Raw genomic sequence first — 16520 nt, 5'->3', positions numbered from 1 at the left:
CAGCTCTGACATGCACTGTGCTGTGTCAGATCCTACAGCCACGCTGCAAAGTGCTCCCTAACGCTTCACACCGAGTCATCTCCAAAGCTCGTGATTGAGGTGGTCCAGTTTCGTTCCTGCATGAGAAATGTGTCTCGAGGAATGAAGATTATGGAATAACTTTGGTAATTATCCTATTTTCTCCCCACGTGTTTCTTTCTGCACGTACTGAGGGTCTTACTAAAGTTACAGCATCTTTAAAGTGAGAGCCCGAGTGTAATTTACACTGATAATGTAATGACATCCAGGAGTTTGGACGGTGTTTCTGTAAAGGAAACCTTTAACTTCTTTCCTGACTGAAGAGCAAAAAAAACCAAACAAACAAAAATTCAGCGACGATCACGGCGTTCAGTTATTGTAAAGATTTATTACAGCGCTCTGTCTGATAGGCAGGCATGCAGAAGGTGCAGCAGGCAAAATATGACAATCACAACAATAACTGTTGAATTTTCAAATAGAATACAGCTTTCATTTGCAGTGTTAATTCAGAGTAATATAAAACAAGAGAAGAGGAAGACGAGGAGGAGACAAAGTAAAATCTGGCATTTGTAGTTTCAGTCGTCTTTCCAGACACGATAAAAGTGTTAAATGCCTGTAAAAATAAATACTGACATTATATAAAAACAATCAAATGCAATCGAACAACATGCTAAAGGTTAAAAGCAAGAAAAAACAACAGCAAACATCTATGATTCGCCACACGAGGCTGATATTAATGCTAATGTTTTTATACATTCACTGGAATACTTATAATCATCTTCACAGTTTGTGTGATTGTTAAAATCTACAGCAGTTTCCATCCTGCTTCATAGATAGATAGTTAGTAGGGGTGCAACGATACACAAAATTCACGGTTCGGTTCGATACTTTGGTGTCGCGGTTCGATATTTTTTCGATACAAGAAAATGTTCATGCCTTTTTAATTTGTCATTTATTAAAATTATAAATATATATTTCAACTCAAAAGTACAGTTTTTAAATTTAATGTTGCTGAAACAAAATAAAAAAAATAAATCTATCTGATCGAGAAATCGCTCATCTTTGGAAAAGAGAGTTTATTACAGAGAAATGGCTCTTTTCAAAATAAAAGCTATACTATACGCTTCTTCTGGGCTATATTCTCAGCAGCATATTAAACATATCAGGTCCCCATGAGGAGAATCATGTGCTAACGGCTGTCTAAATGACGGGTAAAGTTTGTAGCATGCATGCTTGTTGTTTTTGTCTGCTTCCACTTGTCTTTGCACTAGGATGTCTGTGTAAATGTGCAGTCATATTTGTTGTGTTCACACTAGTGCTGTCAGCGTTAATCTCATTGAAATGACGTTAACGCCACAACACGGCAAATCTCCGTTAACAAGTTACCGCGGATCGCCCCATGAGTGGGGCTGGACGCCCCGTTAACAAGCTAATTGCGCTAACGCACTAGTTCCCACAAATTGAGCATTGCGTGGCACATCCGACATACTGTTTTACTTTTGTCCATGACGCGCTTACCTTCAGGGTCATGCTTCACATGAAGACCAAGATGGTTCCAAAGGCCAGATCTGAATGAGGGTGGGGGAGGTTCAATTTGCCATGTTGCAACGAGCTTAGCTTCTGTCTTGCTAGCTTGCGCTGCGCTCAGTGGATCTGCACTCGACAGTGCAGCCTAGGCGGAGTAGTCGAACGCAGATCCACTGAACGCTCAACACAGACAGCATCGTCAGAAGAAAAGTTGATAAAATAACTAAAAAATTTTGTATTGTTCGATACATATGCGTACCAAACCGAAAGCACTGTATCAAACGGTTCAATATCAATACAAGTATCGTTGCACCCCTAATAGATAGATAGATAGATAGAATAGAGATTTGGAAACTAAGCCACCATGGCAGCACTGACAGCTGATATCGCTACTTTAACACAACTCTGGCATTCATGTTATAACACATTCACTTTAAACACAAATCAACACTGTTCAACTAAAAAGAGCAAGAGCTTTATGAAACCTTTACAATACAGCAGGTCAGCAGAGGTGCTGAATATAATAATGATATCTAATAGCATAAAACTTTGTCTCAAATGTAGTCAGGAAAAACTTTTATATAGCACCAAATCACAACAGCCGCCTCAAGACACTTTATACTGTAAAGTATAAAGCAACCCTACAATAATAGAGAGAAAACCCCAACAATCAGACAACCCCCTATTGACCCTGTGCACGAGAAAATGCTAACTTCCTGGTTTGAGACCGGATGTGGGGTTGTACATTTCCGGTAGCTTTACTTTGCGGTCAATCGCTACTGCAAAGATATCCTCCAAAATCATGTCCAAAACTCGAAAACGGAAAGATCGCGTTAAGTTACAAAGAGCAGAAGGTGGGAACACTCACCACTGTTGTGTCACAAAAAATCTAATGATCAATTTTGACGTTTAAAGAGTTTAGATCGATCAGTTGTTTACATCACTGAACACAAGCAGAACTGCATCACTGCAGCAGAAGACACATCGTCCACATTCAGAAGCACATCTCTGTATAGTGACTGGTCTCATGATTTAAACAGGCAAATGTTCAGCATTCAAACTACAGGTGAAGAATAGTCAAACCAGATGTTTCCCCCATTATGTTGATATCAGCTAGTCAAGTACACACCTACACAGCATGTTAACAAACCGTGAAAAAAGCCACACAAAAAATGAATGATTGCTGGTAAGGGTTTCTATACATTAGTATTTACGATGGGTATGTTGTGACTTACCTTCAAAATTACAGCGGTCCCTCGCTAATAACGCGGTTCACCTTTCACCTCGCTGTTTCGCAGATTTTTTAGTGCAAGTTTGCATGCTTATTTTTTTTACGTCACATTGTGTCCTGCGTCCCGATCGCTGCAGACGATCTCCTCCGTGACGTCTCTCCTGTACAGTACAGAATCGCTGCATCGATCGCTAGCAGTGTGACTCTGAAGAGCAGTACTGTATGTCCAGGAAAAGTTTTGCACCGTCAAAAAATAAAATTGGCTTTCTTGATTTCACCTATCGCTGGTTATTTTTAGAACATAACACCCGCGATAAACGAGGGACAGCTGAGAAATATAACATTTGAATCCCTTTTCTCTTTTGCCCTGAGGTGCAGGGAAAAAATATCGAAAAGTCAATGAACATCATTTACAGACATATTGGGTAAATGCCCAAGACATCTATAGAAATGTAAATCGCCGCTTGATTCATTCACTTGATTCATTCACTTGATTAACGTGTTTTGGATCGTAAACCAGGCGCGAATAGGACACCGGAAACAAAGCTCCCCACAGGAGTTTCCGCACCGGAACGTGCACACAGTCAATCGAGCAAACTCATGGCAACGATTGGAAGGAAAAACTCCCTTTTAACAGGAAGAACGCCCCAACAGGACCAGGCTCAAAGAAGGCCAGGCATCTGCAGCTACTGGTTGGGGGTGATTGGTGGGAGATGGGACAAAAAGGCAAACTATCGGTGTGAAAGCCAGAGTTTAATAATTATTAGTGATTAAATGTGAAGATAGTGGTCAGAAACAAGATGGTAGGCTGTATCCATCCTGATTGTCAGCAATCGGAATCAGTAGGTTTCATTCATCTAGGACCAAGATTATCCAATTCCTTTCTGTCCACAGTTTCTTGAGATGCTGCCGTACCCCAATGAATGTAAATATTAATTTTTATAAAAACTTAAGTGCAGTCATGGGGGAATACCCCACTGGCTTTAGGGCCCAAAGTCATGTGTGTAAGTAGGTCATAAGGAAGGAAGGAAGGAAGGAAGGAAGGAATAAAAATGTGAGGGAGAGACATGATGTAAATAATATGATTTGTAAGCAGATGCAGGTCAGCTCTGCTGTGTGTGTGGTGGTGGGGGTAACAGGGACAGCTAAAAGTACAAACGGGTAACCTGACCTGGTGGGAAAGGCTGTGTTATGGCTGCATTTACACAGCTGACAGGGGTTTAGCCAAAAGACCGACGAGAGAGAGCTCGTCTGTCAAACGAGTTCAAATTAAGACCACCTTTAGCAGCTTTAATGTTACATATAACTTCAAAAAGTGCTAAGGCAGCATTCACCTGTGGGTAGAGAGAGTGAATACCTGTCTGTCAAAGTTCAACTGGTGCACACTGTCAGTTAGAGCCAATTTAAACACACACATCTTCACTCTTTCTTCATCCATCCGTCTCAATTTTCAGGGAGAAAAATAAAAATCTAATGACACATTTCCCCCCAAAATAAAATAATAAAATCACACAAGCTTTTAAACCCAAACCCGAGGAACAGGCCTGTTCTAAAGTAAGCCAGCTCACCTCCACTCTCTCTCTCGCAGAGTCATTGAAAATCAGTGTGACTCAACTGGCAACCTTTCTAAATCCACAAGGAAACCACTCATTTGCTTCAGTGATTTCTTAGAAACCTGTGATCCAAACTCCACTATTAGGCAACAGCTGTGCTGACGCTGCTCCCGACCCGTTTAAGCTAGGAAAAACCCGGTTAGTGATGAAAAAAACAGAATACAGCAGGATACATGACACAAAATGAGTTAAACATATCCTATTATTGGCCCTGTTTGACATTTGAGGAAATATGCTGTCCCCGGCTGCCACCCCCTTACCAGGAGTTAGTCATAGCCAGACTAGTCAAACTCAAATTCCAGTCTTTACACTAAGCTTTAGCTTCATTTCACTTGACTCACACAGCTACTTGAAAGCAGCCTGAATCATCTCTTCCAGTTCTTGGCAGGAAGGTGACTGCATATATCGCAAAGTGCTGAACTATTCCTTTAAGATCACTCACTCTCTCTTTCACACACACACACACACACACACACACACACACACACACACACACACACACACACACACACACACACACACACACACACACACACACACACAATTCCAGTATCCAATGTGCTCCCCATCTGCTGTCCATTAGGCTCGTTTTTCATCCTTCCTGCTTTCCAGGGGAACTGTTCAGTCTCATTATTGCTACAACTCCTTATGAGGTCTTTGCTTTGATGAAGTCTTTATTGTTGAATACTACTCTGGACTCTAAATGTGTCATTAAACGGAGAAATCCCAACTTCCCACTGATGCCTGCTTCGTTTGCTTGTAGGAGCAAAGCGGAAAAGTCAGGTGACATCTGAACACGTAAAGCAAACATTTGCTATCGCTGATGGCGGCCTACGTGCCGAGAAGCATGGCACACGGGCAGGTTGGTTAAACATAATGGTAAATACAGGGAGTCGTGTTTTTGATACGTAACCATCCTTCATTAGTCTTTTATTGCTGGTTTAATGTCTAAAAATCCTTTTTCTTATTTGCGCTCCATCATTACTACGACTGAAGACAGAGCTGGTGGTGCTATTGACAAGTTACTAGCAGTGCGCTTAGTTTTTCTTCTCAGAGTCACCTGCTGGGGTTTTTTTTATCCCCCCGTCTTGTAAATGCTTACAAGAAACAAATATCCTACATGTGGAAGTCAGCGTATGTTTGGCTGCGCGTTCGCGTCCCCGCCGCCGTCTCGGTCGGTGCCGCTCTCACAGGTAGGTGGTGGTCTCTCTGTTCTCCCTCTCTTTGGCCTGAGCCACAGCCACGTTGATGCACTGCAGCCACTCTTCAGCGTGTTTCTCATCCTGAGCCTTCAGCACGTACGTTTTACTGTCGGTGAAGATCTCGAAGGCGCGCGGCAGACCCCGGTCCCGACGCTTCTTGGCTACCACCTGCAAACAGAACAAGTGGGTGGGGAAGATTAATAGACAAGATGACTTCATCATCTAGCTCGTTTGGAGGAGAGCTGCTGTCTTTTTAAAAAAAATGTGTTTTGGCTTCATGTTGGTTTCTTCTATCATATTTATAGTAGCTTATTTATCCTTGTCAAGCTGATCTGCTTAGCTCTGAATCCTGGGAAGAGTTTAGACCTTTAGGTCAGATGATATATTAGCTTCAAACTGACAGAGGTGTAAGTAGCGCTGATGGTGATCAGTGGTGAGGATATGGGTAAGTGATGGAAGCGTTCTGAGGGATGATGGCAGTCACCTTGACGCTTTGCACCTTGCTCAGCTCAATCGGGATGTCATCCAGCTCATCCTTCTGTGGGGAGGACACACAGTGACTTTAAATACTTTACTAGGAGATAAAAGAATCACAAAGAATCAGAAACTGATTTCAAAGTGCTTTAATTCATCTGTAACGATCAAACACATCCTGCTAGTAAGAGGTGATTCGCGAGGTTGCCGGTAGGTAGAAGTGGCCAGCTCTCCTCCTGCAACAGAAAGCACTGGAATTTCTACAGTCCTCCCACTCCTCAGTCCCCTCCTTTCTGTATTTTACCCACCTACCGTAAGGGCCATTTGAATTGTATGAGCTGGTAAGTTTGTGTGCATATTGCAACACAGCCATGTCTTCTTACCCCCATATTTGGTTAAGCGGTTACAACCACTTAACCAAATATGGGTGCAGACTCATGGCAAGTTACCACATCCTTTCTTTAGTGTGTGTGTGTGTGTGTGTGAGAGAGAGCTGAAAAGCTATTGGGGTCGACATGTTCACAGGCTGTGTTTTCTGCTGGGGATTCAAACAGACATTTGATTGATCTGAGCCATACGGAGGAATTTAAAATCAACTAAATCTGGAAAAAAGTTCACATCTGACCTCAGAATCAGCAGATTTTAAACATTGCATTAGGTTTACTCTATTTCAAGAAGCCATGTATCTTCATGCTATAAATATCTAGTACATAGGTGTAGTGTTAAGTTAAGAAGGCAGCCACGTGACATGTTTTTCCAGATTAGGAAATACTGCTGCCTGTGAGCTGTAAGCATGAATGAAACTTACTTCACAATTTTTTTCTCTGTATCAGCAGAAATGTCGTTGTTGCAAAATTGAGGCTGTACCTAATTTTTACCTACATTTTCATCTCGCAGCTGTTTTTGGAGGTATATAGACATGTTAATTTGTGCAACAACGTCAGCTTTCACATGATCAGTCTGGCTTACAGAGAGACTCGGGATCAGTGGATGATCAGAGTACCAGGTGACACATGAGGAACTGGAGGTTCTGTTCTAAAAGGTTGATGTGGACTTCATATAAAACACGACTGATGAATTTTGGCTGCAGAAAAGACGGCAAAAGGTAAACTGGATGAGGTGTGAGATACACGAACCTATGTGCTTAACCTCCACACATCCCAGCTGTTGGGCCATGAATGCATTTTAGGATGTGACAGAGTATGCACACTTCAAATCCACTATAACCAGTTTCTTCCTTCCGGCTGCTTCCTTTTCGTTGCCACAGATTTCCTGATGCAATTTATGCCTTCACCCCAGTTTCAAAATAGGGGTTTTTCACGTGTCAACCACTACACTGTGGAGCCACAGACTCACACATAACCTATATGTAAAAATGTTGGGGGGGTTTCTTGTTCCTTTTACTTGTGCACCAGAGTACGATGCATGTCTGACAGTCAAAGCTGCCTGATCGTTCAGTACGAAGGAAATATTTTTTGGTTCTCGTCAGGAAAAAACGTCTTTCACAACATGCCAACCACCTCCAGAACCTGCTGGCAGAGACAGACAGGGCTCTGAGAACAAAGACACAAAACCTTCCCAATCTGCGGTGGCTGCAAAACAGCAGACTCCATTACCATCTGGATCCGAGCACAAAGACTTTTGTTTAAAGTTAGGGAAAAAACAAAAAGAAGCAGGAGAGAGATGAATATTCCCCTGTTTCCATAAACTCCTCTATGCTGTCCTCTAATTTGGAGAGCTGCTATTTTAGACACAACACTGACTAAAGTCCAGATGACACTCGATCCCTATAACAGTTTCTCCTGTGCAGATGACTGCCATAAACTGTGTTTGATAAAGCAAGGAGGGAGAGATCACGTTTACTCAGATGAGAGTCAGTATTTCACGTTCAAGGCTCTTTCTCCTTGAGCTACTTGTGCATAACCATTTCTGCAAGTAAGTCATGTTTTTGTAGCATCACACTTTGTCTTTGCGAGTCCCGCCCCTCCCCCAAGAGTCCTTAGCAGGGCCAAGATTTGTTATAGCTGGATTCATCAGATGCTCCTGCTGAGGTGCCATTTCCACTGTTTCATACAGTTTCATCATGATTTAAATCACACGAGACATAGTAAGATTACTGACAGCTTTATAAGCGAGAGGACGGGACCATGCGTAGGTGTATGTTTATGTGTTAGGGTTCATTTTCAGTGTCTACCTACCGATTTGCCTCTCCGGAAAAGGAGCTGATTTCCCGCCAAGGTGAAGTAGCGGGTTTTCCAGCGCTTAATGAACTTCCAGCGAACCTGTTTCTCTTTCAGCTTCCCCTCGATCAAAGGCTGTCCCTCCTGGTTTACGACTATAGATAGCACACAAACACATGACAAACGTAAAGGAAAGAATGAAAAAAATTAATTAATTAATTAACAAGATATTATACTTATTATACTTTGCAATTAACCTAACATGTCGGTCACTCTGATGTCCTCACAAGCTGGTAAAGCAGAATCAATGCTTCAATCAGGTAAAAAAAAAAGCACCAAGTTCGTGACCTATGCTGTCAGCAGGTAAGAGATGTTAGAGAAAGCTTGTCCGTCTAATAAGTCATGCAGAGGTCGGTATGGGTTACCAGCCAGCTGCTACAGCTGATGGAGTCCACACATTCAAGCTAAAATCCAACTGATTTCTTTCTTTCTGTTTCTGTCTCCATCTTCTATGACTCTCAAGTACTGTGCAAAAGGATTTGGGTGTGCAAACATACATGGAATTGCATTATATAAGGCATAAACACAGTGTACAATTCTAACAAGCTTAAAAGTCAATATTTGATGTGACTTCAGCAAAGTCTGAACTCTCTTAGGTGTGGTTTCTTGTAAGCAGTCTTCACGAATAGTTCTTTAGACTTCTTGAAGGAAATTCAAAGCTTTTCTTTAGACGCTGGCTGCTTTTTGTTCTGTTAAGATGGTCCCACACTGCTTCAACAATGTTGAGGTCCGGGCTCTGGGGAGGCCTGTTTATGACTGATCGTGTTTTTCTATTAAGGTATGTTTTTATCACATTGTCAGTACGTTTGGGATCATTATCATGCTGAAAAATGAAGCTGTTACCAATCAAACATTTTCTAGATGGTATTAGACAGTGGATCAGAATCTGATGGTGCTTTTCAGCATTCTTAATTTCAAGAGTTTTGACACGATCCCAAACACCACTGGCTGAAATGCAGCCGCAAACCATGATAGAGCCTCCACCATGCATTTTAATCACGAGTTCAGCTTCCCACTATTAAATGAGCATTATAATAGTGCAACAGGAAGTGCTCCCGAATCAAGTGCCTTCAAATACCAATCACAACTGTTCCCTGCATCATGCAGCTTTCCTGCAGGTTTCCAGGAAGTTAAATTGGAACTGACACATAACGGATATTGTGTTGCTGTGAGAAAATGACCTGGCAGGTTAAAGACCGTTTCAATCCCAACCTGACTAAATCAGACATCAGTGTCATAATGCACTGCATAATGTCTCGAAGTGTTCGCGCCTGCAGCGCATGTGTGCAAACAGTTCCTGTGTACTCTAAGCGCTCCGTGGGCATGTTTTGGCATGTTCAGGTTTGGCGCCAGTTTAGAGAGAAAGAGGAGCGAACAGAGCAGCCCTTTGTATCCGCCATATCGTGGTTAAAAACAGATTAGGCAATCTGATCAGTGTTTGGAGTGTGGCCTCCATGCTGAGCAGATGACTCCCAAAGGGGTTTGAAACCAAACCAAACACACCACGAAAGGTCATGGCAACCCCAAATCAGAAGAGAGGAGAGCAGAAAGAGGGGCTTCTTTGCTGCTTTTCTGTTTCCACATTATTTCCTTTCCTTTTATGGACAACAGAGAAACCAAAGACAGCATTTTAAACACATTATTTCAGGCGTGATAACTTTTTACTGGTATTTAATAGTATGTTTTGACAATTTATAAACAAAATAATGAAAATGATTTATGACAGCACAACAATATAGAAACACATTGTTACGCAGGGCTGTGGAACACCGATTACTGCAGTCCTGCCACTGTGGGCAACTAGGCTGAGTGCTTCATCTAACAAACATTTTGATTTTTAAAAAGTCCTTTGATGCATAAATCCTCGTGTCTCATCACTTCGCTTTGATGTAGACACCTGGAATGGTAACCTTTGTTGTCCGCCCCAGGCGTGCGCAGTGGCTTTCAGTCTTTCATCGGAGACACGCTGATGTCAAACGAGCAAAGACACAGCTAATAAAACACACACACACACATACACTAAATCATAAGCAAATACAAAAGGTCCACAGTAATGTGCAGAAACAGGAAGATTTTGCATGGAGCTGTTGTTTAGTTTGCTTTCCATGTGTGGTCAGATCACCCATTTTAGTGCCAAACCTGACAAGACCCCCTCTGCATATGGCTCTTGATCAATGACTGCAATGTTATGGGAGTGACAGGATTTCAAAAATGGGAAATGAGTCATGTCTCCAACCCAAATGATTTCCAGAAACATCTCCTACAAACAACCCTAATTTCTCCCTCAGGCCTAGACATATATATTAAAAGAAACCCTCTACAAGCTCTGGAGTTAGCTTTTATAACGTGTAACTGCTTGATACTTTGATGGTTTGCTGTTCTTGGCTTCACGACCACACGATCAACTCAATATTAGGTGTGAGTAGAGCAGGGACACGTATCCTGAACACAAACGCAAAATCTCAAATTACTCACTGTGATGTTAGCAATTCAGTCTCCATGTAAGTGACCCTATTAGAAGGCTTTAAATTATTATATATTATTACTAACTTATTGTATAATAATTTAAAGCTGTATCACCAACCACAAATGTCTTCTTATGGTTTAAATATAATTTCCATGGAAAATGATATCACTAGTGGTTCCTGGAAATTCGAGCAAGGGTGAGTTAAAAAAAAAAAGAGAGAAAAGAAAACAACAACAATGGTGCAAGTAGAGACAAAACTTTCAGCACGTTCTATTCTCGTGAAGCAACCAGGCATTACACAAACTGTAAACACAGAGGTGGTTACAGAGTCCAGAGACAAACGCTACGTGGCACACAGAGAAAAATAAAGATTTCACAGGACTCAGTGCGGTCAAGTGAAAAATGTCCTGTGATTCGGTAGCTTGTAGAACCACTTTTAGCAACGATGACTTGAGTAATCGTTTTCTGTAAGAGTTTATCGGTCTCTTGCATTGTTGTGGAGCAATTTTGTCCAGCTTCTCTTTACAGCGTCGCTTCAGTTTATTGAAGTCTGGGTGCATTGGTTTATGCGCAGCTCTCTTACTGGAGCTTTATATTTTGGTGTTAAATCTAGATTATACCCCAAATCCCCCTACAATGTGACCTGCACCATAATCTGACGTGCACCTGCCTACAGATGTATCTACATGTCATGTGGACATTGCAATTCCTCTTTTCAGTACCATCGATTCCTCCCTTGCATTTCCAGCTACATTTTCACCACAGTTTTTGAATGGATCGGTAGAAGAAGAAGAATCATTTAGTCAAAATGAGGACTATTCCTAAGGTCATGTCTCCAGGCCATGTCCCATGATTTTCTTACATCTCAGGGATGTAAGAAAATCCCTGGAAAAGATGCACAAAGAAGTGGATTTTTTATTTATTTATTTTTTAAAAGTCAACAACAAAGCTGAGCCCAGCATTTGTATTTGTTTCTATCGGTCATGGTCATGTCAGTCGTGATCATTAACATGTAAAATGCAAGCATGAATGCTAGCAGTGATGGCACCTTGGTGGCAGTTATGAATAGGTTAATGCACAGACTCACTGCAGAAGTTCGATTCAGCTATTATCCGGTTGTTCAGTCTGACGTCACTAGCCATGTCTGGGCCTAAACTCCGCTGCAGGTCCATATATCAAGCGATCACTGTGGCATTACTGAGAGTTGAAAAACTGTCTAAAGTCTTTCATCTTTAATAAAATGATCAGCGTTCTGCTCTACCAGGTGTAACAATTGAGTTTAACATCCAGGCATCCATGAAAACGGAATTTATGACATTTAACGGAGTTAGAAGTTAGCAGGGAGTTAGCTCGCTAGCTTCTATCTAAATACAATATAGCATGTCCTGACTGCGGGGTTTTGGAAACAAATTAAAACGTACAGCTCTGTTATCACTTCCAGCATAAATGAAGACAGAAAACTAAACAGCAGTGACGTTTGTAGGGTTACTGAAGTTTGGCTAGCTGGTATATAATGATGTGCTACGTGACCGCTAGCGACACAGCTATGTTAGCATAATATAAGCAAGCTAACTTTTTTTCCACTCGATAAAAGTTAATGTGAGTGTTCTCGGTGGTCAGGAACAAATGTAATCGCATGGCAGGATGCTGTAAAAGGACCAAATTTCAGCCAGGAGAACAACTGAGATAATCCATCCACAATACGAGGTTAGTCATTAATATACTGCTGCATGGGCTGGGCTGTAGTTACATCATAAGGTTTTAAAAATTGAGCTTAAATAAATCATTAGTGGTAATAAAAGCCAAGGGAGGTCAACAATGATCACCGACTGTTTTAGGAGATTTTTGAGATTAAATAGAAGAAAATACATAACATTAAACATGTTAACAACACAAAAGCCATATTAAACGCAGACTACTTTAGGCCCGGAAGTAGGATTCGTCACATCATCAGTTAACGACCGGATTGTCCCAGTCGGGTTGACGTCTGCACATTGACTTGATTCTTTTCTTTCTCAGTCATTCTGTTGTAGATTTGCTGACGTCCTTGGAATCACTGCATGATTGCATGACGCATCAAAGCTTTATCTGTCAGACAGATGGCCTCACATTTGAGTTTAGAATACTTTGGTACACAGAGGAGTTCGTGGTCGATTCAATGACAGCAAGGTGCCCGGGTCCTGTGGCTACAGAACATCATCACCTCTCCACCACAGTGTATGACAGTTGTTGTGAGGTTTTTGTGCTGACATGATGTGTTTGGTTTTTCCAAACATGTTGCTGTGTGTAACTGTCAAACATCTCCACTTTGATCTTATCTGTCTAAAGAACTGTGGTCCAGAAGTCTCCCAGCCTCTTAATGATACTGTCATGAACTTTAATATTTAACAGTGAACTGAGGCCTGTAGAGTCTGAGATGTAGCTCTTGGGTTTTTGCAGTTTTTCTGATCACTGTATGGTCGAATTTTACCTTTTTAAATTCCTGTGGAAGCAGTAAGTGTGTACTTAGTTATTCACAGGACTGCATATAACATAATGTAGTATATACATGCACCACTAGCACCGTTTCCAAATCAGGCTTCACCAAACCTAATGCCATACCCTACCTACAAGTGTCCTGTTACACATAGATCGTACTTCATTTTGTTCTGATGTGCCATTGTCATTGATTCTGCTGCCAAATCCAATTGATGGTTTCAAAACTGCTTCCAGAAAAAATCTCGGTGACTGACTCAACCTTTACTGGAAACCTTAGGGACAACATTAAAAAAGAGCAAGATTAAATTCCAAAAATAATAATAATAATGGATTGGATTTATAAAGCGCTTTTCAAGGCACCCAAAGCGCTTTACAATACCACTATTCATTCACTCTCACATTCACACACTGGTGGAGGCAAGCTACGGTTGTAGCCACAGCTGCCCTGGGGCAGACTGACAGAAGCGAGGCTGCCATATCGCGCCATCGGCCCCTCTGGCCAACACCAGTAGGCGGTAGGGTAAAGTGTCTTGCCCAAGGACACAACGACCACGACAGAGAGCCCGGGGATCGAACCGGCGACCTTCCGGTTACAGATACGCTTCCCAACCCCCTGAGCCACGGTCGCCAAAAATATATCCTTATGTAGTAAAGTTTTAAATAAGAGAAGAAATATAAGCTGGAAAGTGTTGCAGTAGAGCTGCATAAATGATGCCACACATGTACAAAGGCCATGACAGCCACATATGTATTAGCTAACATGCTTCCCTAATCTCGCCCTATGATGTCACCAGAACCTCCAGTTGAGAAATGCTGCCTTGATTTGACAAACTTTCACTAAGCCTCAAAATTCCATTTATAGCAATGACACTCAAAATTTCACAGTGTGATGAACGTCTCTCTTTTCCAGAAAATGAGATGAAAATTTCTGTCTTCGCTGATTGAATGTGGGAGGATGACACTTAGATGGGGCTTTCCATATTTTTGAAAGAAGTCGATTTGTCTTCCCGAGATTACCAAATGTGCTCAAATCCACACGTGGAGAGAAAACTGATGTAATCACCATATATTTTTATTCCCCTTTCTCTTCTGCTGCTTGCCAGTTAAGTGAGTGCAACAGCATGTTGTCCAAGTGAAAATACTGAACAGCCCAGGGAGCGCAGGATAAGAGGACACACTTGGTATGTGCCGTATTCAGGCATGTCCACACATACACGCACACACACTGAACTGGTCATTAACGCACACTTCAAAGACATTCCAGTAGTTGAACTCAACAGTATATCATAAAGTATTATGGAGTTGTACCAACCACGGGCTGCACTCCATAATAAGTTGAAGTGAAAAGCGCTTTTCCTTTTTAGCTTTAAAAAATGAAACAAGTTCTCTCTCTCTCTGTGTGTGTGTGTGTGTGTGTGTGTGTGTGTGTGTGTGTGTGTGTAACCTCTGGCCAAGTCAGCAAGTTCTTTTAATTAATTAATTTTTTAATCATTGTAGCACAACCATATAAAGTATTATAAAGTCAAATCTTGGCTGGGTGCCGCTTGCTATATGAACAGCATGCATACATGTAAATATGTGAACGGACATGTGGAAAAAAAAAGCCATCTAAAAGTAAAATATTCCAGTTTTTTCAGGGAGATGAGTTGAGTGTATTTCTGTCATTTACTGTAACTTCAGCTAAAAAACTGGACAGCTTTCAGTTGGACAACTAAGTTCCCAGGGGATGGTTCTGAGTTTCCGTCTTGGCCTTGAATACGTTATTGCAGTCTTGTTTTATGACCACGTTCCTTTACGTGAAAACATGTTCATGTGCCATGAACTGTACTGCCATGACTAAAGCCGCGAAATACATTTCCTGTAAATCCAGTCTGGCTGCATAAATGCAATCATTTCCAGTACAGAACAAGTGCAATAAATCTTGCATTTGTTCCATACTGAATGAAGCAATTCAGGTCATTTTCTGCTAAAATGACCTGAATTGGGCAACAGTTTGGCTTTTCAAAAAAACTATTTCAGTAGCTACATATTACAACCCATATTGAAAAAAATGGTAACACTGCATTAAGTATAAACAACAGAATACAATAATTTCTTAATTACTTCATTACTAAAAATTCTATATTTACCTAAAAATTAGAGAATAAATATCAAAAAAGCCACTTTGAATTTGTTGCCAGCGACATGCTTTGAACATACTGAAGCACATGGCATGCAACGTGGACATCTATGAAGGCACCATCATTGGTGAATGATATGATGCATACAGGTTTAGGAGCGGGAAATTCTGCCAATCAGATTGCACCTTCTTTTGGGAATTCCTTTCCGAATTCTGCAAGACAGATCAAAACTCCATGCTTTGTGTATTCCAACAACAGTGCTCTGGATTAAAAGATTTGTGGTATTAAACTGGAAAAGAAATATAAGGCAAAGAATGTCTTAAATCAGCGGTCCCCAACCCCCAGGCCTCGGACCGGTACCAGTCCGAGGCTCAAAACTCAAAATGAGGATCTAGTTTTGTTTTGTTTTTAATGCTATTCTCATTATACATGCTCCCCCTAGGCTTAATTTAAAAAATATAAGATTTCTCGTCACATCTATGCCGACGATATAAAAATATATTTTCAGTTAGATCATGACGACATTGCTCCGTCGTTGCACTGCTTCCTCGAGTGCATGGGAGAAGTCAGAGAATGGCTTTCGGGCAACTCCCTTATCCTGAATGAAAAGAAAACGGAAATTGTGGTGTTTGGCAACCATATCCCCCGGGGCCTATTAGCTGATACCCTTGGTTCCTTTGCCACTTCTCTCTCTGACTCGGTTGTTTTAAATTTAACAAACAAGTGTCCTCAGTAATCAGTAATGTACATGTTCTGATTTTTATCTGTTGTGTGTTTTAATCAGAGCCAGGTGCCATAATAATGTGCTGGGTTAACTGAACTGTTTAAATACAAAAGAGTCATTTGGGCAGATTTGTACTCATCAGGTAGATGTAATACCGCTTTGACAACAAACTAAATTATCTGAAATAAATGCAAGGTGCAAAAAATCTGTAAAGGTGGTGTCTATCATCCATCCATCCATCCTCTTCCGCTTATCCTTTTCAGGATCTCAAGGGTGCTGGAGCCTATCCCAGCTGTCTTAGGGCGAGAAGCAGAGCTCCCCCTGGACAGGTCGCCAATCTGCCGCAGGGCTTGGTGTCAATCATTTTATTTAAAAAATGTACTTGTATTCAACGTAATATACTCTTTCTAAAAGGACTGTTAGAAA

The 16520-nt window shown here is 41.3% G+C and overlaps 1 protein-coding gene across 2 annotated transcripts in view; it reads right to left on the bottom strand.

Moving 5' to 3' along the window:
- Positions 1-359: 359 nt before the first annotated feature.
- veph1 (ventricular zone expressed PH domain-containing 1) overlaps positions 360-16520 on the bottom strand; it is a 93852-nt gene continuing 77691 nt past the window's right edge. For both annotated transcript variants that reach the window (XM_086261118.1, XM_086261119.1), the window contains exons 13-15: positions 8264-8400; positions 6076-6129; positions 360-5759 (exon numbers count right to left, since the gene is read on the bottom strand). In XM_086261118.1, the coding sequence (XP_086117244.1) occupies positions 5577-5759; positions 6076-6129; positions 8264-8400 (374 nt within the window). In that variant the 3' untranslated portion in view covers positions 360-5576. The remainder of the gene's footprint in view (positions 5760-6075; positions 6130-8263; positions 8401-16520) is intronic.

This window comes from Aulonocara sp. 'chitande type north' Nkhata Bay, linkage group LG14 (genome assembly GCF_057382095.1).
Source record: "Aulonocara sp. 'chitande type north' Nkhata Bay isolate Kocher_YH1m ecotype deep benthic linkage group LG14, A_spYH_male_GT1.1, whole genome shotgun sequence".
Classification (NCBI taxonomy): Eukaryota; Metazoa; Chordata; class Actinopteri; order Cichliformes; family Cichlidae; genus Aulonocara; species Aulonocara sp. 'chitande type north' Nkhata Bay.
The sequence above is the reverse complement of the archived record's forward strand: the minus strand, read 5'-3'. Positions and strand labels throughout refer to the sequence as shown.